Source organism: Prionailurus bengalensis, chromosome A2 (genome assembly GCF_016509475.1).
Source record: "Prionailurus bengalensis isolate Pbe53 chromosome A2, Fcat_Pben_1.1_paternal_pri, whole genome shotgun sequence".
Classification (NCBI taxonomy): Eukaryota; Metazoa; Chordata; class Mammalia; order Carnivora; family Felidae; genus Prionailurus; species Prionailurus bengalensis.
Window position 1 is genome coordinate 25,704,242 of NC_057348.1, and position 17,401 is coordinate 25,721,642.

General features: G+C 37.7%; 1 protein-coding gene across 1 annotated transcript in view; it reads right to left on the bottom strand.

Moving 5' to 3' along the window:
* DNAH12 (dynein axonemal heavy chain 12) overlaps positions 1-17,401 on the bottom strand; it is a 219,686-nt gene that overhangs the window by 134,691 nt on the left and 67,594 nt on the right. Inside the window, exons 24-32 of the mRNA XM_043587710.1 lie at positions 16,927-17,083; positions 16,525-16,697; positions 12,645-12,797; positions 11,890-12,129; positions 11,303-11,548; positions 10,639-10,758; positions 3,884-3,993; positions 997-1,180; positions 731-871 (exon numbers count right to left, since the gene is read on the bottom strand). Of these exons, the coding sequence (XP_043443645.1) occupies positions 731-871; positions 997-1,180; positions 3,884-3,993; positions 10,639-10,758; positions 11,303-11,548; positions 11,890-12,129; positions 12,645-12,797; positions 16,525-16,697; positions 16,927-17,083 (1,524 nt within the window). The remainder of the gene's footprint in view (positions 1-730; positions 872-996; positions 1,181-3,883; positions 3,994-10,638; positions 10,759-11,302; positions 11,549-11,889; positions 12,130-12,644; positions 12,798-16,524; positions 16,698-16,926; positions 17,084-17,401) is intronic.

Sequence of the window (17,401 nt, forward strand, 5' to 3'; positions counted from 1 at the left end):
TTCTTTTGTATATTTCACAACTTCTAAGGTAATGCAACACATACAAGTACTGAAGCATTCAATGTTTTCTTTTTTTTTTTTAATGTTTATTTACTTTTGAGAGAGAGAGAGCACGTGCACAAGGGAGAGGGAGAGAGAGAGAGAGAGAGGAGAGAGAAAATCTGAAGCAGGTTCCAGGCTCTAGATGTCAGCACAGAGAGCCTGATGCAGGGCTTGAACCAATGAACTGCAAGATCATGACCTGAGCTGAAGTGGGAAGCTTAACTGACTGAGCCACCCAGGTGCCCCGCATTCAATGTTTTCAAAATGGAATAAGGCCCTTTTATTTTCTCCTAAAATATTAAAGTTCTATAAGAAACCATAAGACAGGAGTCATTTAACAACTTAACACCTACTACAATACCACACCTTCCTGTTAACACAACGGTTTTAATATACTCTATAAAAAAAAAAAGCAGAGAATTTATTATAGCACAGTTTTCATTTAAAAGATAATCTATAAACTTACTACACTTGCTGCACCCTTTGCTTTAAATATATAGTCCTAGTCAATTAGTTGTTGAACACATAACATTGCTTAAGCATATTTACATGTATTTTGTTTTATGACTGGCAAAAAAAATCATTTTATGTTAAATCTACCATTTTAACCCTTCTTAAGTTTACAGCTCAGTAGTGTTTGGTATATTCATATTGTATATCAGTTTTGCTTTTAATCAGGAGGATTTACCTTTTTATTATCATCCAATACTGTGTTCATGCTCTCTATCCACAAAGTGTCAATGGGACCATCGAATACAACCCATTTCCGGTCAGGTGTTTCTGATAAGGCAAATTCTCTAAAAGTGTTGGCCACAATACCATCAGTCCACTGGGGAAGAAAAAGAGAGTTGGGAAGCTTTCTTTATAAGACTATAAAGTGATCATATAAAAACATTTCAAATTTCGTGGTTTAAAGCACACTGTCAATAAGAGAATATTTATACTGTAGATTACCTCATGAGACACTGGGTCAAACTGTCCAAAAAGTTGACCCATAGTAATGGATTTGGGGTTTACAGTCCTATAAATAACCTTTTCTTCCTCTCCATAGCCACGTTCATTCATAAGAGTTAGAGTATCAGCCAGCATATGCAGAACTGTTGTCTTAGCAGCAAAAGGCTCTCCTACCAACATAAAACTACAAAAGAAAAGAATTATACAATATGATTCTAAAAAATAATGGTAAATTATTTTCCTGTTTTACTGGTATTTATAATTTTTGAAATTCTATTAATTTTTCTCAGACACGAGAATACATTTAACTTCTGAACTGGTTGATTTCTAAGATTCTCTTCATTAATACCACTACCTACAAAAGAGAATAAAAAAATGTCCAAATGAAAATGAAAACTTAATTATACACTCTTAAAATTAAAAAAATAAAGTAAAATAAAGACTTTGGGCCTCCCAAGAAGAGAAATGGGAAAGATTGCCCTTCCTGAAGTCTTTACTTACTATGGTAATAACTTTTTGGTTTTTGCCAAATACTTCTGAATCTCCTCTCTCCCAGCACATAGTAGGATTCCTCGCCCTCTTGTTGAAATACTAGGTGACTAATGAGTACCAAGTGGAAACACGGGTGTTACTTCCTAGCAGGGTATAGATCATTGCCTGCAACGGAGCCTACAGAGCTCTCTTCTTACAGGACTTTTCCCTCTAGCACAGCTGTGACCATCACGTTGAGATGGTGGATGCTCCAATAGCCTGAGACCCTGAGTAATTATGAGCAGCAGATACTTCTTGTTAACCTGGAGTGGACACAGCATGAATGGGAAATAAACCTTTGTTTGTTTGTTTGTTTGTTTAAGTCACTAAGATTTGGGTTTTAGTGACTGATCGTTTCTAAAGAATAATCTAGCCCATCCTTACTGGAGAGAAATTAGTTCCCAGAAGGGGGTAAAGTATTCTTAAGACTTAAATATGTGGTAATGACTTAGAGGCCATGTTGTTGGTGGCAAATTAACCATTATTACAGGCTAAAAAAAGATTGGCAATTAATGTTAGGCAATGATGAAACATTTGGCAAATTTGTTCGTTGAGATAACTTGGAATACAGATAATATACATAACAAAATTGTCATTTTAGGAAAAAGGGTAGTAAACAGATGATTATTAATATATGATGGCAGCTGATGGCTGCATTTAACAAAGAACTACAGGAGAGAAATGAGCCCAGAAAAAAAATAGCCAGTTTGAAAGTTGGAATGAAAGAACAGAGGGAGTCCAGAAATTCAGGAACCTATAAGCAACTTATTCTTATTCCCAACTGGCAAATAAAGATAATTTGAGAAAGCCTTTGAACAACAAAAATCTACTCAGCCTGGCAACAAGGATCACATTAAGGGTAGGGCCATTGTATCACTTTATTAAAATCTATGAAAGATTAATATAGTTCCCAGTAATCATTTCAGGAGGATAAAATAATTCAGGAAAAATAGATTAAGTTCGTGGCCTTCCCAATTAAGCCTGATCAATTCAATGATACTGCAAGGAAATTTATAAAGGTATGACTTAGTAAGGACTATAGTTGTAGCTACTGGCACATAGAGCTGCCTGGAATCAAATAAGTTTATCAAGTTTTTGAGGGAGTTTACTGACAAACCATGAGTCTAGACTAAAACATGTGAATGTTCAAGATTTAAAAATGATCCTCACGTATTAGATGCATAAGGGTTGATTGTATTAGTTCCTGTATTTTTTTTTTTAGTTTTTCAATTCCATCTATTTTTGTCTACATTTGAAAATTTACACAATGTGAAGCTGTTTAATTTTTTTTATCCTGCCTTTAAAAAAAATCATAACTTTTGAGACCTCAACTTTCTATAGGCAGGAAGCAGGCTAAAAACATTTCTCAGCTCCCAAAGACATATTCTCTATTGTCTACTTTACATGTGACTTTACAGGGAAAAAAATGAAGATGGAAAGCTCTCTCAAGAAAGTTGAACCAAGGTCCACAGAGAACAATTAACAGGAAAGACCCTTCCAGGGAGCAAAACCATGCAAAAGTAGATCCAGGTTTTAGGGGATCTAAAGTTTATACAGTTAGTGGAGTGGGCTCTCCAAGGAAAAAATTATATATGTAACTACTGATGCAAAATGTCCACAGCCACTTTAATGACACCCTATATAATAAAGCATGTATATCAAATGATTATGACTCCTTGGAAAGCCCTCTACAAGTGAAAGAATCTGAGGTTTAAATGATCAGTTTCATAGTCAATGTATCTCTGGAACTGGGGCTCCTCACATGCCCAGCTGGGTTTCAGGACTGCTACCCACAATTGCTGAACTGTCTCCAGTTCTTCAACTTCTGGCTGGTAGTGTTTGCTCCAATAACCTGTTCTGGGAAGCCCACTATTATAATAAAGACTGGTGTGTGGAGGGCAGATAACTTGTCTTTCTACTTTGTAGGTCTTTGGATCATGAGGAACAACTTCCAAATCTGATATAGAAACCATCATGCATCACCTAGAGAGCCTGAACTTTGAGTATGGTTCATTGACTAGAACTTTTAAATTGTATTCCTGCGAAGGGAAGAGTGTGTTTTATGTGCACGAAGGAGAGTAAATAACACATTTGATGACCAAAAGGGCAAATTGTGGTGGTCATTAGTGCTACATCACTGAATGAGGACGCCTTGCCAATCAATCCATGTTGGATGGGCAGCATGAGACAGAAATAAACCTTTGTTTTTAAGGGATGGGAAATGAAGGATGGGGCTCTTTGTCTCTTAGCCTACCTGAGTGGCTGAATCTTTTAGTTAACAAATTGTAGTTGTTTTAATAGTTTAATTTGAAAACAGCATCTAACCATGGCAGACAATGATAATCTATAATCTTACCCATGTCTAACAATCATCATTTCATATGTCTGAATCATTTTTTCAAGAAAAAATTTAACTGGCTGAAGATTATGTACTTTGCAGGCTTCATGAGCACATTCCAAAAATTCCTAAAGTAAAAGAAAAATGGAATAAATTCTTATAAAATGGTATTACAAATAATATCCATGTCTTATAAATGTAGACTTTTCATTTTAAAATAAAAAATTGTATCTTTTTATATTGATAAATTATTTCTTAAAGTTTTATTTTTAAAGCTGAATGTTTTAATTAAAAGGAAGAACAAATAGAATTAAACTACTTTAAAAATATTATTATTCCCTATTTTAAGTTAATGATCATAGCACCATAGCACTGGGTGCAGGCTGCATGGAAACAACTCCTTTTATTTTTATTTTTAAAAACTTTTAATGTTCATTTATTTTTGAGAGAGACAGAGCATGAGCAGGGGAAGGGAAGAGAGAGAGGGAGACACAGAATCTGAAGCAGGCTCCAGGTTCCAAGCTGTCAGCGCAGAGTGCGTTGTGGGGCTCAAACTTGCAGACCGCAAGATCATGACCTGAGCCAAAGTCAGACGCTCAACCTACTGAGCTACCCAGGAGCCCTAGAAACAACTCCTTTTAATAGGGTTTTCGAGAATTTCACCTTTGGTTAGGATACAGAAGGACATGCCAAACAATCCTTCACACTGTCGTAACTAGAAATAAACAGTTTAAAAAAATCAAAAAAATTTAAAAATACAGGAGTGCTTTGGATACAAATATGTCTAATGGAACTAAAGTTCAGAAAAGGATAAGCCTTTCTAGGTGAGCACAAATGAACAGCTAATTCAGCCTGTGGGAGGATTTTTCTAGGTATGAACAGAGGTGGGCATTGGATTGGGCCTGCCATATCTCAAAATGCTGCTGAGGGAGGGCCCTTTAATACAGTAGGACAATTCTCACTCTAAAGACTTTTGAGGGGTGCCTGGGTGGCTCAGTCGGTTAAGCGTCTGACGTCAGCTCGGGTCATTGATCTCACGGTTTGTGAGTTTGAGCCCCATATAGGGCTCTGTGCTGACAGCTCAGAGCCTGGAGCCTGCTTCAGATTCTGTGTCTCCCTTTCTCTCTGCTCCTCCCCTGCTCACGTTCTGTCTCTCTCTCCTACAAAAATAAATAAACATTCAAAAAAAATTTATAGACTTTTGAAACTAGAGGTAAACTAAAGCTTGATAATGTTGCAATAAAACTGTGGCTTGGGTCAATTCTCAACTGAATTGATCACCACTCACTCTAGCTATCTAACAAAGGATAAACATAGTTTTTCTACAAAACACCATACCGCTTTAGTCTCTACAATTATTTTATACATGGTTTTTAACATAAAATCAAACTTTACAAGTCATGAGAGAGAATAGCTGAAGATCAAGAGGAAAAAAATAGAAAATAAACTCCCAGATCACCCAGATGTCATAATTAGTAGACAAGAACATTAAAATAATGTCCTCTCTCCTTGCTCCTCCCCTGCTGGTGTGTGTGCACGCTCTCTCAAAAATAAATAAACTGTAAAAAAATAAAGAATAAAGTTTTTATATTGTTTCTGAAATGGTAAAATACAAACCTAAGGTAAACTGTAATAATTCAAGGATGTATATTATATCCTGTGGAGTAACCACTGAAGTAAAACTAAAAATTCAACAGAGAAGAATAATGGAGAAATAGACATTATCTGAAACCCAAAAGAAGTCAGTAAAGGAAAAATAAAGGAATATTATACATATTAAAAAGCAGTATGACATAGTTTCGAGTTTTTTTGTTTTTGTTTTTGCTTTTGTTTTTCCCTTTGGCCCTGGGCCCCTTGGCTCATCTGTAGGTGCACTGAGCCACTTGGCCACACACCTCCCAGCACTGACTCTTAGTAGTATTTTTCAAGCTGAAAGCTGTAGGTCCATGGATTTGTTGCTATATTCATAGAAGTACAGGAATTTTCCATGACAATGTTACAGTTTTTGTATTTTTATTCTGATTTTTAAAAATAATATTAGCATACCCTGAATCATCTTGTTTATTACCCGTAGTATAATATAACAATATATATGGTCTTTATTCCCAGTTCCTGGCACAGAGCTCCTATAACCCTGAAAATTTCATGAGTGATAGGAGTGTCTTCATTATTCTTAATGAGCCCTTGTCAATCACATCCAAGTTTATGCTGATGAAGTGACTTAGAGTGGGGACCTGAGATAGTCTCGGGATGGGACTGGTGACAAGAAAGACCCAGTGATTAGAGGGTTGGAACTTTCAGCCTTTGGTGAAGGCATTGGGTGGTGGGGAGGGAGGGACAGGGTGGAAGATTGAGCTCTGTAAAAACTCTGACACAATGAGATTCAGAGAGCTTCTGGTTTGGTGGCACACCAAAATGCAGGGAGAATGACATACCTTGAAGCTTGCTGCCACCCACTATATCACCGTATCTATACATCTCTTCCATTTGGTCCTTCCTGAATTGTATCCTTTATATCTTTTTTTCTTTTTAAGAGAGAAAGAGAGTACTAGACTGGGGAAGAAGAGCAGAGAGAGAGACAGAGAGAGAGAGAGAGAGAGAGAGAGAGAGAGAATCTTAAGCAGGCTCCCCCCTGCTCAGAGCAGAGCTCGATGCAGGCACGACCCTGGGATCATTATATGATAGGAAAAGATAGGGTAAAATAGGCAGAGAGAGAAAGGTTAGGACCTGGGGTCCCTGGATGGGTAAAACATAGTTTTAATTTTTTTAACATTTATTTTTAAGAGACAGAGAAGAAGGGGGAGAGGGGCAGAGAGAGGGGGAGACACAGAATCTGAAGCAGGTTCCAGGCTCTGAGCTGTCAGCACAGAGCCCAACACAGGGCTCAAACCCACGAACTGTGAGATCATGACCTGAGCTGAAGCCAGAAGCCCAACCAATGAGCCACCCAGGCGTCCCCAAAACACATTATTTTAAAACAATGCTGGGAACGTCTGACCATGAGCAAACTCCTTCAGGGGTAAGGTTCTAGGGTTCCTCTTACGAATTTAACGAGAGCACCTACTACCCCTCACATGTTTCCCTCAGGAATGTGACAAAATAACTAACTAAAAGTTAGTAGCAGACTATAAAACGCAAGGCCCACAAGGAACTGGTTTGGCCATAGACCATCCCTCATACAATGGAAACCAGCCAATTGAAAAGGAATGACTAGACATTTAGAGTTACCTAGCTAATAAGGGTAAGACCTAAGAAGGGACAAGGGGGGAGATAAGGAGCTGACCAAAACCCTATAAAACTAAGTCCCTTGCCTACAGTCCACAAGCCTTCACTTTCAAATGCCCCCTCTCTGTAATGAGAGCTTTCATACTATTCTTACTTTCTGATCTTATACTCTAATAAACTTTTGCCTGCTGCTCATTTTATTCTGCGTCCACCTCTTCATTCTTTGAAGCAGCGAGACAATGAATCCGGGGTACTGAGGTGAAAATTGCTGCAACAAAGACCTGAGTTGAAAATCAAGAGTCAGACCCTTAGCCAACTGAGCCACTCAGGCACCCCTCCCCACTTTTTAAAGTAGCTTCCACACCCAACATGGGGCTTGAACTCACAATCCTGAGACCAAGACTCACATGGTTAACTGCCTGAGCCAACCAGGCACCCCCCCTGAGTTGTATCCTTTATAATAAACCAGTAAACATTAATAATAAACTGTGTTCCTGAGTTCTGAGAGCTGTTCTAACAAATTATCAAAGCTGGGTGGGGAGGTAGTGGAAAGTCCAGCCAGTCAGCAGTACAGGTGACCAGAGACTCAAGACTGTCTGAAGTGAGGGGAAGTCTTGTAGGACAGAGCCCTTAATCTGTGGAGTCTGACCAGGTAGCTAGTGTCAGAATTGAACTGTTGAACAACCAGTTGGTGTCCAGAGAAAGAGAATTGGTTGTTGGCTTTGGAAAACACCCTAGAATCATATTAATCTGATATTGCCATAGAATGTAGATTAGTATTTGAGTTTGAAGGTTTAAAATAAAAAGGCTAAAAAAGTAAATGATGCCTTTAAACCAAGTGACGCCTTAATGATATAATAGCTCAAGCAAATTGAAACTTTTATAGTAATATCAATAGGAAGAGGGGGTTGAAGAATTGAATCATCAAATGGTAAAAGGTAGTTTATATATGCTGAACTCAAAAAGTCTTCACTATACATTTTATCATTTAAATTGACATAAAGTGACATTTAATTTCAGCCACACATCCTCTATCTCATTAAGATTGTTTTGTTTGTAATTTTAAATTTTATTTTGATTTTGGCACAAAAATAGACATATAGATCAATGGAACAAAACAGAAAACCCCAAAGTAAACCCATAATTATATAGGTGATTAATGTCCTTCAACAAAGGAGGCAAAGGTATGCAATAGGAAAAAGTATCTTCAACAAATGATGCTGGGAAAACTGGACAGCTACCTGCAAAAGAATGAAACCATGCCACTTTCTTACACCACACCCAAAAATAAACTCAAAATGAATTAAAGACCTAAATGTGAGACCTGAAACATAAAAATCCCAGAGAAGAGCACAGGCAATAATGTCTCACATCAGCCAAAGTGACATTTTTCTAGATATGTCTGAGGCAAGGGCAATAAAAGCAAAAATAAACTATTGGGAAATCTTCAAAATAAAAAGCACAACACAGGAAACAATCAACAAAACCAAAAGGCAACCTACTGAATGGGTGGAGATATTTGCAAAGGATTAGTATCCAAAATATATAAAGCACTACAAAACTCAACACCCAAAACACAAATAATCCAGTGAAGAAAGGGGCAGAAGACATGAATAGACATTTCTCCAAAGAAGACATCCAGATGGCCAACAGACACATGAAAAGATGCTCAACATCACTCATCAGGGAAATACAAATCAAAACTACAGTGAGATATCACCTCAGACCTATTGGAATGACTAAAATCAAAAACAGAAGACTGGGGCGCCTGGGTGGCGCAGTCGGTTAAGCGTCCGACTTCAGCCAGGTCACGATCTCGCAGTCCGGGAGTTCGAGCCCCGCGTCAGGCTCTGGGCTGATGGCTCAGAGCCTGGAGCCTGTTTCGGATTCTGTGTCTCCCTCTCTCTCTGCCCCTCCCCCGTTCATGCTCTGTCTCTCTCTGTCGCAAAAATAAATAAACGTTGAAAAAAAAATTTAAAAAAAAACAACAGAAAAAATAACAAGTATTGGCAAAGATGTGGAGAAAAGGAACCGTCTTGTATTGTTGGTGGGAATGCAAACTGGTGCAGCCGCTCTGGAAAACACTATGGAGTTTCCTCAAAAAGTTAAAAATTGAGTTACCCTATAATCTAGCAATTGCACTTTGGGGTATTTGCTCAAAGAATACAAAAACATTAACTCAAAGGGATATATGCACCCCTATTTTTATTGCAGTATTAATGACAGCCAAATTATGGAAGCAGCCCAAATGTCCACAGATAGAGGAATGGATAAAGGTGTGGTGTATACACACAATGGAATATTACTCAGCCATAAAAAGGAATGAAATCTTGCCATTTGCAACAACATGGATGGAGCTAGAGAGTATAATGCTAAGTGAAATAAATCAGTCAGAGAAAGCCAAATAATACCTTATGGTTACACTCATATGTGGAATTTAAGAAATAAATGAACAAGGGCAAAAAGAAAGAGAGAGAAAAAACAAACAAGAAACAGACTCTAGAGAACAAATGAAAAGTTACCAGAGGGGAGGTGGGTGAAATAGGTGATGGGGGTTAAAGAGTACGCTTATCATGATGGGCACTGAGTGATATGTAAAACTGTTGAATCACTATATTGTACACTAATATTATACTATAAGCTAACCATTCTGGAATCTAAAAACTTAATTAAAAATTTGTATCTTGATTTTCCATAATAATAGCTGTTAAATAGCAGACACTTCTTATGTGTATACATATGTATATATATGTACATTATAATGTCTATAATTTAGAAGAAATTGGAAATACACATGGTTTGTTTCCTTTAATTTTTTTTTAACATTTACTTATTTTTGAGAGACAGAAGCTGAGCATGAGCAGGGGAGGGGGAGGGAGAGAGAGAGAGACACAGAATCCGAAGGAGGCTCCAGGCTCTGAGCTGTTTGTTAGCACAGAGCCCGACGTGGGGCCCAAACTCACGAACCGCAAGACCATGACTTGAGCCAAAGTCAGACGCTCAACCCACTGAGCCACCCAGGAGCCCCTACTTTAAAAATAAAAAAAGTCAGGGGGCACCTGACTGTCTCAGTCAGTGGAGCATGCAACTCTTGATCTCAGGGTTGTGAGTGTGAGCCCCATGTGGCAGGTAGACATTACTTAAAAATAAAATCTTAAAAAAAAAAAAATGTCAGCCTATTACTTAAATTTGAAAAATCCTTATGTTAACTACAGGATGTTTTGCCACTTGCAGTTTCCCATCTTTTCTACCTGCCAAAGTACACAATAGCATTATAGTATACATTGTAGACTTATTATAAATCACAAGATAGGAAATCAAAGAGTACTCCTTCTCTTAGAAAGAACATTATCTTTGATCTGAATCTTATTGACATTGGTATCATACAACAGAAGACACTAAATTTTATTCATTTTCATTGATGAAAGTGGCCAAAGTAGGGGTTTATCCTCCAAATAGAATAATTTCACTTATTTGAAACTTTGGAAATGACTGAGTGATCAGATAAATTTATTTGCAAAATAAGTCATTCTCACAGGTTTACTTACATGATAGTCAGCTTCAGGAAGTTTAATACCAGGAAACAGATCACTAGTTATTCCATTAAATAAGGGGACATCATGTGATAGAAACTTCGGTTCATTTACATCCTTAATTGATCGAAGAAGCTAAAATCATCCAAATAGTGCAATAGAAATTAATTGTCCTTATTCCTCACCCTCCCCACCACCAAAAGTCGAAGTTCCTTTCACATTCTTCTATGGAATCCCCCTACTAAAACACCAACTTTATATTCATATAAAGTATAATGAATAACATAACCCCAAACTATTATTTCAACCTCACATAAAAAGCCTCAAAGCAGGGGCACCTGGGTAGCTCAGTCGGTTAAGTGTCCAACTTTGGCTCAGGTCATGATCTCACAGTCCATGAGTTCGAGCCTGCGTCGGGCTCTGTGCTGACAGCTCAGAGCCTGGAGCCTGTTTCCGATTCTGTGTCTCCCTCTCTCTCTGACCCTCCCCCGTTCATGCTCTGTCTCTCTCTGTCTCAAAAATAAATAAATTTTTTTTTAATTAAAAAAAAAAGCTCAAAGCAACAACTTTCTTATTTGCCTATTTATAGCTCCAGATCAACCTTCCTAAAATCAAAACAAAACAAAACAAAAAAAGATCTTCTACTGAAGCTTTCACGGTGTATATATTTAATACTTACAAGTATATCTTCATTTTCATTTGGAAATTTTAGTTTAAGGTTTCCAGCAGCCACTAAAACCGCTTTTACTGCTCGCATTCCATAGTCGTAATGAAACTGTGAGGAGAGCTGCTCTGAGCAAAGCCTGTAGGTCATCACGATCTTCACGGACAGAGGTTTCGCATTCAAAAATCCATAGGAGTAGAGGGAGATTTCTGCTATGAGGGCATAGTTTGGAACCATCATAGCCACTGTTCTAAAAAGAACCTGAAGTATATAATGAACGAAATATATTATTTTTAAAGGAAACCATTTTTTTAAAAGATGAGCACAAGCACCCCAACAGAATGCAGTGACATTCACATTTATTCCCCCAATGCAGCAAGATTTCACTATCTCTGTGGTTTTTTTTTTCTCAGTAGTGTTCTAATGGTTTCACATACTTTAATATGTGTTAGACACCCAAAAAATGTTTTTAGAGGTTTACCTTACAGTTATTGTAAGAGGCAAAGGGGAGATTTACAAATACATGTGGGAAAATCACACCATTTTGAGTGGATTATGCTGTTATTTTTGATTAACAAATTTATATTCTTATAAAATATTACCTTAAGATTGTCTGGCAATTCAGAACGTCCTGCATAGCCAGGATTCATCGTGATAGCTACAAAACAGTTTGGATTGAGCTTAAGTTCTGTCCCTTCAAAAATAAACACATCCAGTTTCTGTTGAATGGCTCTCTGAATGCAAAGGATCTGTTGAGCTACCACTGACAACACTTCCAACTCAATTCGATTAAATTCATCAAAGCAAGCCCAAGCACCAGAAGAAGCCAATCCTTTAAAAAACTAAGGACAAGAATAAAGGAGATGAGTTTTCATATGACGGGGCATCATCTGTTAAACAAATATTTAATCTTTTAAGTCAAAACTGAAAATGAAGACTAATAATCCCTTCGGATAAAAAGAATGTCTTATAGAGGGCAGAGGGGTTTGTGGGAGGGGCGATGGGCTAAATGGGTAAGGAACTTTAAGGAAGACACTTGGGATGAGCACTGGGTGTTATACATAGAGGATGAATCCCTGGAATCTACTCCTGAATTCATTGTTGTGCTATATGGTAACTTGGATGTAAATTTAAAAATTAATTAATTAATTATTTTTAAAAATTTACTGGTCACAATTTTTATTTTTCTAAAAATAAATAAATAAATAAATAAAACCCTTTTAAAAAAAAAAGAATGTGTTTACCTCTATAACTGAAGTTCAAGCAATGCATAAACCATATTCACATAATGTTTAAATGTTCAGATTATCCAGTTGGACATAGCTATAGATTTGTAACATTTAATATGAAACTTTACCTTTCCCATGGCTAGATAATCTAGCCCATCTGAACAGTTGAACACCACACATTGGACAGCAAGAGCTTTAGCCAAGTCCTTGGTAGTTTCAGTTTTTCCTGTGCCTGCTGGCCCCTCTGGAGCTCCTCCAAGGTTTAAATAGAAGGCACCTATCTGAAAAGGAACATACATTTTGAAAGAAATCCTTGCATAACTGGACAAAAAAAAATAACTATATAATAGACGATTGCTTAGAAAATGGATTGAGTCTTATTTGTGTAGCTTCAAAGAGGCACTAATACAATCATACTGTTCAGTTAATTTTTACTATGCAATTTTTCAGCTGCATAAGGAAAAAGCAGTTCCAGAAAAAGTAAAAATGTATCAAAATCTCCTTGTATTACAGTATGTCATGGGTATCCCATTTGCCTTTAAAAACAAAAAGAATCTAGCCTTGAGGTATTAACATTTGGTCAGAAAGGTTTAACTAGAGATTGTTGTGGAGATCATTAATAACAATCTCCATGGCTAGCTGCCAAAAGTCAACACCTGAAAATGAGTGTTGTAAATGGGAGCCCATCAATTGGAAGAGACACAATACCTATCATATAACTTTGTCTATAATTCACCCTGGCTATGGCATTTCATTCTTGGCATGTTCTCCATTTTCTCCATTCCTACAACACTGTTTTGTACTTCTCTTACCAGTAGGATCACTGTCTACCTTGCCTTACATTAATTTTGTACATTGGTTTTTTTCTCCCAATTAGTCTGTAAGCCCCTTAAGAACAATATCAGCAGTAACTGAATTCTTCCTGAATTCTTCCCCAAAAGGACTAGAACAATGGTTGGAAATTTTTAGAAGCATATAAATTATAGCCAACTCCAACTATGGGGTTTATTTCAAGAAAACTAGTATAAGAGTTTGTAAAATTTAACTCCTTTAAAAAAAAATAGGGTTAAAGGACTAAAGCTGTACATATGAGGAGGTAAGGGATATGTGGGAACTCTCTGTACTTTCTTTTGCTGTACTAATTTTGCTATGAAACTGAAACTTCTCTAAAAAGAAAGATCTATTAAAAAATAATTTAAGGGGTTCCTGGGTGTCTCGGTTGGTTAAGCATCTGACTTTGGCTCAGGTCATGATCTCGCAGTCCATGAGTCCAAGCCCGACATCGGGCTCTGTGCTGATAGCTCACAGCCTGGAGCCTGCTTCAGATTCTGTGTTCCCTCTCTCTCTGCCCCTCCCCAGCTTGCACTCTCTCTCTCTCTCTCTCTCTCTCAAAAATAAACATTTTTTAAAAATTAATAATTTAATAATAAAATAAAAATAAAATTTTTTATTAAAGGCTATATTAATATTTTACCCACCTTAAGTTTGTAATAAATGCTATACCGTTAATGCCCATTAACTTGATTGCTGGAAACCTCGGGTTTTTCCTTCATTATTTCAAGAAAATGCTTACAAATCTTTCAATGTCTAACATTATATACAAGTTTAATGGGATTCTGATCTTACAACTAGAAGCTGTGAGCTTCCACAAATATTCACAGCTTCTGATTTCACCAAGGTCCCACATAGGACACAGAAGATTGAGATTCATTTACACAACAAATATTTAGGGATTGACCATGTACCTGTTCACTACTAGAGTAGAAACCAAGACAGACATGGTCCCTGCCCTCAGGCAGCTTTCCAAGAAAATAGGTGGTTTGGTGAAATATTGTATCACAGCTGCATTGGCAGCCTTTACCAGCCATTGCCTCTATCTTCCAATTGCTGAATCAGCTACAAATAGCTCACAACTGTCCTTTTCTCCTGAAAATTGCCCTTGACTAATAGGAGCTACCTTATCTGCAAATACCTGAAAGCTTCCTCACCTGAAAGCTTTACCTTTCAAAGTAAACCTGTCAGTTTACCAGCAAAAAAAAAAAAAAAAAAAAAAAAAAAAAAAAAAAAAAAATGGGTTTACATGGAAACAGCAGACAATTGCAATTCTTGACACACAAACTGCTGCAAAACCACAGGCAACTCTAGGAAACAGAGGAGAGGAATGCTCTTTTATAGAGGAAAGGGGGGCTTTGGGAGGGGCCACTATAAACAAGAAGTCCATTGGAGGAAACTGGGAGTTCCAAGTGTAGTGGCTTTTCATTGGCTGAGTTGTGACTGTTTCTCAATGGCTGGGATCTTGCCAGACAAGAACAAAATCCTTATTCCTGCTGGGGTAATCAAGTACATGTTTCTTCCTGTCAGGAATGTAAAGTACATCTCCTCCTGTTGGTTTTGCAATTGATGATGAACGGTAGGTAGTAGGGCTTGAGAGCTTCTCCTTCATGGCCTCCCAACTCCATTTTAGTGAGGTTTGCCTTTCTTAATTTTCATACCCCTAACCCCAGGGGTGACTGATAGCCAAGGGCCATAAGGAGATATAAAAGCCAGGCCCCTTGCCTTAAAGAGGGGTACCCCCATAATGCCATCCATGCTCCAAAGCTCCCCCTGAGATCAGGCTAAATCTGTACATCTGTTAAAACTACATCTTTACTTTTCCCTGTTTTCCTCACTTCCCTACAGGCTTTTACTGAAAGCATTCCCTAGTAAATCATTTACCCAAGAATCCCCCATTTCATCTCTGCTTCTAGAGAACTCAGTCAAAGATACTTTAATTTCACTTACTCAGCACAGGTGGATTGGTGTTTCTTGATGCTTCTCCTCAATTTCCAGGTAGGGTTGCCGGACTTAGCAAATAAAAATACAGAATTCCCAGTTAAATTTGAATTTCAGATAAACAATGAATAATTTTTTAGTGGAAGTATGTCCTGTATGATATTTGGAACACACTTATACTAAGAAATTATTTGAAATTCAAATTTACCTGAGAATCCTGTATTTTACACAGCAACCTTATTCCAAGGTGTTTGGGATTTTTTATAGTCCTAACTTCATCTTCCAAAGCTTCTCAACAAGCACAGACCTTATCACCACCCCCTACATTTCAGCTCTCTCCCTCCTATTCAACACACCTAACTCTTTAGGGGTGCCTGGGTAGCTCAGTCGGGTAAGCGTCCAACTTTGGCTCACTTCATGATCTTGTGGTTGGTGAACTTGAGCCCCGTGTCCGGCTCGGTGCTGACAGCTCAGAGCCTGGAGCCTGCCTAGGATTCTGTGTGCCACCCCCACCCCCACCCCCACCCCGCCCTCTCCGCTCCTTCCCCACTCATGCTGTGTCTCACTCTCAAAACTAAATAAACATTTAAAAAAGCAGGGGGAGGGGGACGGGGGGCGCCTGGATGGCTCAGTCGGTTAAGCTTCTGACTTCAGCTCAGGTCATGATCTCATGGTTCATGGGTTCAAGCCCCACGTCAGGCTCTGTGCTGACAGCTCAGAGCCTGGAGCCTGCTTCACATTCTGTGTCTCCCTCTCTCTGTGCCCCTCCCCTGCTCACTCTCTCTCTCTCTCTCTCTCTCTCTCTCAAAAATAAATAAAAATTAAAAAAAAAAAAAAAAGAACTAACTTGGAGTTCTAAGGCCCAGATGGCCTTTATTCATCTTCCTGTCATGTCTCCCAGGAGTCTCACAAAAACCAAATCCATTCCCTGAAGCTCCAGTTTTCTCTTTAAATCTCTAATACCTTCTTTTTCTAATTATCCCGAATGGTAATGACTCATGATTTTCAAACATTAGAATCCAAACACTCTTGTGTTCTACAAAAGCACCCAGAAGTAAATATTCATTGCTATAGTTTCACATAAAGGGAATTGGGATTAGGAAGGGATAGCTCTATTCAACTATTACAGATAAAAGAATAAAATGAGGACAGCCATGTTAAATTTGGACAAGGAAACATGACACCACACCAAAAAGTAATCTTTAATGTATGAATTAAAATAATTTAAGTGCATACCAATGTTCTGTAACACCTGTCAGTTAGAGGAGTAATGACAAGTCGAGGTGAATTACCAAGATATTCATAAGCATATTTTACATTGCAATTAATGATACGAACTCGAGCATTGTCATATTCCCAATAATATCGAAGCTGAGCAAGCCACTGAAAATCTGTGTCATGTGAGACACCTAGAAAGAAGAAAGTAAAAGAGACAATCCTGAAATGTAAAAATAATTTGAAAAATAGGTATTCTATCATTTTTTATAATAGCAAATATTAAAATAATTTGTTTTCCAGTTTATAGAAAAGATGACATAAAACAAACCTTGTGGGGAGAGGAAAAGATGTACAGTATAAATCTTTGTTTCTAGAAGCTATTAATATTTACCTTTAATATTAAAGAAAAGAGTCACATACCCATATCAATCATGTCCATGACCACGTCTCTAGCATGGACATCAATTGTAACCAAAGCCCCCAGAGTAGTCCTGGTCTGCTTCGACAGTTTTCCCCTTACCAGTGCTACAATATCATTCAGTTGATTCTGGAGTTCCTGATAGTACTTCTTTAATGCCTACAAAATAAAAAAGCAATTAAACTAATGGTATATAGTAGCTAAAACCTGTATTTTACACACCCTTTTACAAAACAATTTTGACATCATAATATATTTCAATACAGAAATTAATTACAGAACAGAGTGAGTTTGCCTAAGCTTCATAAAACACTAAGAACACATTTTCAAAGAATTGTAAATTTAATTTCTCAATGTTTATTTATTTATTTTGAGAGAGAGAGAGAGAGAGAGAGAGAGAGCACAAGCATGGGAGCGCCAGAGAGAGAATCCCAAACAGGCTTCTCACTGTCAGTGCAGAGCCTGACGTGGGGCTTG